We start from the raw sequence: 1,297 nt of genomic DNA, 5'->3' as shown, positions 1-1,297 counted from the left end.
GGGTGGGCTTGCAGGGTGTTTGATGAAATCTGGTTCTGCTCATGTTAATAGCCACTTTTTCCATTTGGCATCTGCCAGGAGAGACCTGAGGTTAGGAGTGACACAGACGGATTAGGGAGCAGCAGGAAGCTCCTCTTAAAAGGATAAAATGGGCATTTTGTATTCACTGGCACTTACCTCCTGCTCACGCTGAAATATTACAACACGGCCCCCCTTGTCCCCTGTTGCTAGTAATTCTCCAGTGTGGTTGAATTCTACTGTAGAGATGATGTCAGCTGGAAGGAAGACAAAGACAATTTCAGGAACTGCAGGTTGGTTTCTCAGCCGTCTGGGCAGGGCCGTTCCCAGCAGCCACACGTGTCAGCGCCTCGGGAGCCCGTAAATCTCCCTTGTTCTTTTGCCTGGAATAGTAACAGCCACAGCATTTTGGAACTTTGCTGTCATGAACCAAGACCTGCTCAGCACCCCTGCCCCTGTCCCACCAGCCAAATTCAGGGGGTTTCCATCTCCATGCTGTGCCCGTGCTGAACACAGCCAAGGGGCTGGCAGTGGGGACATGGGGCTGGGTGACGCGGCACAGGATGGTTTGGGATGGCCCGGCACAGGATGCTCCCCTAGTGCCCTGGGGAGGTGGTTTGCCTTCCCTCCTGCAGGAGAAGACACCTTTATATTGCCACCCAAACCAACCAGGCAGAGCCGCCTGGCTCTTCACATCAACTGTGCTCATTTTCTTTGCCTGTTGTCAGTGATTAAAGTGACACGTTCTAGCCCTCCGACACCCCAAAAGCCACCAGCTCACACCACGCCCCCTCCCCACAAACCAAGAGGCAAAACCCTGGGGCAGGGGCTGGGACTCGACCTCAGAGACAGGGAGGAGCGAGGAAATGCTCCCAGACTTGAAACTTGTAAACGCTTTAATCTGCAGTGTTTACCCTTGAGGCAAAGCAGGCGGGAGAGCCGCTAATGACTGGATTTATTTGGCCTATTTTTAGAAGAATGTCAGAGGTTAATTCCGCGGCAATTACTGCCCAGGCGGTGCTCGCCCCTGCCTGGGGCACAGCTCTGCAGCCAGCGCAGCCTCGGGAGCTGCCCCGGGACAAGACGGGCTCTGGGGGCACCCAGCTCTGCCCACAGCCAGAGCATTCCCACCAGGGTGGCTGATGGGACTTGCACTTCTCTCTCATTTCTGCATTCCCCCGGCACCGACAGGGCAGCTCGGCCCGCGGCGGGTCACCAGCGCTCACCACTGCCCCCAGCCCCCCCCCACGCACCCCCCATCCAGCACATACAACCCCTC

The 1,297-nt window shown here is 56.7% G+C and overlaps 1 protein-coding gene across 1 annotated transcript in view; it reads right to left on the bottom strand.

Annotated features, from left to right (window-relative positions):
- PPP2R2B (protein phosphatase 2, regulatory subunit B, beta) overlaps nt 1-1,297 on the bottom strand; it is a 95,640-nt gene that overhangs the window by 14,306 nt on the left and 80,037 nt on the right. The window contains exon 3 of the mRNA XM_009993488.1: nt 178-275. Within this exon, the coding sequence (XP_009991790.1) occupies nt 178-275 (98 nt within the window). The remainder of the gene's footprint in view (nt 1-177; nt 276-1,297) is intronic.

This window comes from Chaetura pelagica, unplaced genomic scaffold (genome assembly GCF_000747805.2).
Source record: "Chaetura pelagica isolate M959 unplaced genomic scaffold, ChaPel_1.0 scaffold543, whole genome shotgun sequence".
NCBI classification, from domain to species: domain Eukaryota; kingdom Metazoa; phylum Chordata; class Aves; order Apodiformes; family Apodidae; genus Chaetura; species Chaetura pelagica.
Note: the sequence above shows the minus strand (reverse complement) of the source record. Positions and strands in the feature narration are given on the sequence as shown.